Raw genomic sequence first — 3,581 nt, forward strand, 5'->3', positions numbered from 1 at the left:
CATGACTTTTTGTATGGTCTCCTACCATCTGCTTGACTGTATCATGACTTTTTGTATGGTCTCCTACCATCTGCTTGACTGTATCATGACTTTCTTTACACCTAACTATATTCTGCTTGTCTGTACCATGACTCTTTGAATGGCCCCCTATCATCTGTTTGTGTGTATCATAACTTTCTGTATGGTCCTCTGCCATCTGTTTGTGTGTATCATGACTCTCTGTACAGTCCACTACCATCTGTTTGTCTGTATCATGAATTTTTGTACAGTCTTCTATCATCTGTTTGTCTGTATTATTACTTTCTGTAAAATCCCCTACCATCTGATTGTTAATATCACACCTTCTGCTATGATTATATACCAATTCTTGTTGAGTATCTTTTACGATGACATGATCATAAGGACTTGTATTAGTTATATCAGAAGATCCAATATGAAGAAGATCAGAAAGTTCTAAAGGGTCAAAGTCGACACTCTCCTCTTTCCCATGAATACCTCGAATAACAGAAAGAGATGGAGCCCAACTGTCATCATCAGTGTCTGATCCTATTCGTGACACTTCTAAACGTTCCATTTTCTTGCGCATTACATTCACACTGTGTAGAAGAGCATCCCTTTCATCCTGAAGAGAGTTTACCCTGTCTTCCAGTCGTTTCACAGTGTTCTGGTAGGAAGTGACCGACATCTCCAAGGTATGGACATTGGTGTGTGCTACCTGAAAAATAAGCAAGTAACTAGAGAATAACAACAAAACAAAATGTTGGTATCTATTTCACAAAACAATCAAATGAAATGAACTAATTTTAATCTGTTTACGACAAAAAATAATAATGAGATTTTCGAGAGGAAATATATATATTTGCACCAATTCCACACAACACACAAAAAAGAGGTTTGCTTAAACCTACTATGTGAGGAAAAACGTATCTGCACTGTTCCAGGAAAATGGTTACCTACCTACACAGTTATTCTCAGTAAGATAGTCACTTACAGCTATTCAAGACCATTTCCCTGCAACTACTCACTGTTCCAGGAAAATGGTTACCTACCTACACAGTTATTCTCAGTAAGATAGTCACTTACAGCTATTCAAGATCATTTCCCTGCAACTACTCACATTTCAGAAATGAATTCCTGCAGCTACATTTAGAAACAAGACTTACCTGTAGCTTCTTCCAAACACAAAAACACTTACTATAGCTGCTTGAAGAAAAGGTAAGAGGTATTCTAGACAGATAGGAATCCACCTAGCTATACTAGAAGTATTTGCAACCCCTCTTAGTAAAACTTGTGTAGCTCTACTCCCACAAAGATAAAAATATTACTTCCAGAAATACTTGTGTGCAACTACACCCAGGAAAACAGAAAAAACCTTGGCAACTACTCTGACAAAGACAGCAAATCTTGTGTGGAGTTAGTTACTCTAAGACAGAAAACTTATGTGCAGCAAGTCCAAGAAATACAGAAATTCTTATATGTAACTATTCCAGAAATACTTGTATTACAACAACTTTGGTATAAATGCTGATCAGGTTAAATAATACAGAATTACTAGTTGATTGCTCCAGAAGCAATTTCATGTTGCTGCTCCAAACATCTACACCAGAAGATATCTTACTGGTAATTTGAATAAATATGAAATATTTATGTGTGACTACTTCAGCACAAACTAATATACTATTTCATCACTGTTTCAGAAGACAGGGAACCAGAGAAAACCTCTGTAAAGTTTCTTCCGGAGAAAATACTCACCTGCAGTTGCTCTAGCAGTTCCATGTTCTGCCGTTTCAGATTTCGATTTACAGTTTCCAGTTTTTGAAATAGGTCATCATCTGCACGGTCTGGACTGTAAAGCATTTCTTCTTGTAAGACATGATATTCTACTTCATATGCTTGAAGTTGTTTACTAAGGTCCAGATTAAATACCTGTTTAACAAATGTTCCAGCTAAATACACTTATACCAGGATATAATGAGAATCAGATTGTAACAAGCTATATGGTTAATACAGGTGTAATGAGAATCAGCTAAAAGAATGTAATAAGCTACCTGGTTAACAAAGATTGTAACAAGCTATTTAATTAAGATTTACACTAAAAGTATAGAGAAAAGTTCTTATAAATATTTCAAGAAAATATGACGTATTACAATAAATAACACAGTTAATTAAAAAAGATTAAAACATATAAGTGACTTTTATTGTGGATATTTACAATATGTGACAGATTTGTTACTTAAGAAAAAAGCAGTTTACAGTAGCATAATAGTCAGAAACCAGCTGTTAAACAAAACAAATAATAATCTAAATAAAAAGAAACAATGAGGACTGGGCAACATTAATAGTAGTTCAAGTATAGTCAAACCTGGTTAAAAATCCTTTCCATTTGAATTATTCCCATTGATGGTAATGTGGTCTTGAGAAATTCCATTATTGATTCAAAACTGCAGCACTGCAGTAGAAGCTCCCTGTGGTTACTAAGTAAAACTAGTGCCACTTTAAAAACTGCTTCAATACCTTGTAGAAATATCAAGTCTGCAGAAAAAAGTATCTCATGACCAAAACTTTCCAGAAACATTAAATAATGGCTCAATATCTTGTAGAAATATTAAGTCTGCAAAGAACAACAAATAATGCATGACAAAAACTTTCCAATATCATTAAAAACTGTTTTGAAACCTTGTAGACATAGAGTCTGCAAATAACACCATTTGTTGTATATTCTGTTACGTTATCATTTAAGTCTGTGTTCTTTTTTAATTTTTTAATTATATTATAAACTTCTTACTTAATAACTGATGTTTTTTGTAAGAATATTGTGAAGTAACTTTATGAGGTTTTAACACTGATATGAGAATTTAAAACTACTCCAAAACATTTGTATTTCAAGATGTTTTTGGCATTACCATGTTTCTAATATTTATTACAAAATTTTGTTTTCCACCCAATGAATCAACTGAAATATATTTTAAGGTGTTATAGTACCATAAGGAGCTTTCATTGTATTTAAATAGTTTGTTTAAATTTTAACTAAAAAAAAAATAGCATAAAACCAAACACACAAAAAATTTTAAATTTTTGTTTTATTATGAGAAAGACTATGAAAGTATAAAAAAGAAACTTATTGTTTCTATTAAGCCACTATGCTGTAATGATATTCTAATATTCAATATATTTATCTATACTTTTAGTATACACATACAGGTGAACTTCAAATACTTCCTTAACTGACTCATCAAACAACCTAGATTTATTTATATCTTTAAAACAAACATACAACTGTACTTCAAGTTATTCATTAACTCTTTCAGCATGGGCTCGGTCCCTGGGACTGACCTCGGAAACTATTTTGTGCTTGTTATAGCTTTCATGCTATAAATTTTAAATTAGTAAGCGTACGTACGCTAACAAAATTTGGCAGATTATCAGTAAATATTACAATGCTTTCACAAGCAAAATACCAAGTTATTTTTTTAAGTCTTAAGTCTTAAGCAATGTTTTTCTTGAGCCTTTTTTTTCTTTTCACATGTTGCCTATCTAACATGCAAAGTAATTTTCATTTTAAGATTAAAAATACTTTTATG

At 32.3% G+C, this 3,581-nt stretch overlaps 1 protein-coding gene across 2 annotated transcripts in view; it reads right to left on the minus strand.

Moving 5' to 3' along the window:
* LOC106471417 (TBC1 domain family member 4-like) overlaps positions 1–3,581 on the minus strand; it is an 81,953-nt gene that overhangs the window by 2,883 nt on the left and 75,489 nt on the right. Inside the window, exons 20-22 of one of the 2 annotated variants that reach the window (XM_022400011.1) lie at positions 2,363–2,532; positions 1,753–1,926; positions 26–715 (exon numbers count right to left, since the gene is read on the minus strand). In XM_022400011.1, the coding sequence (XP_022255719.1) occupies positions 26–715; positions 1,753–1,926; positions 2,363–2,532 (1,034 nt within the window). Of the gene's footprint in view, positions 1–6; positions 716–1,752; positions 1,927–2,362; positions 2,533–3,581 lie in introns of both variants that reach the window. The other variant, XM_013932016.2, reaches the window with a different exon arrangement.

This window comes from Limulus polyphemus, unplaced genomic scaffold, assembly GCF_000517525.1.
Source record: "Limulus polyphemus unplaced genomic scaffold, Limulus_polyphemus-2.1.2 Scaffold4607, whole genome shotgun sequence".
Taxonomy (NCBI): domain Eukaryota; kingdom Metazoa; phylum Arthropoda; class Merostomata; order Xiphosura; family Limulidae; genus Limulus; species Limulus polyphemus.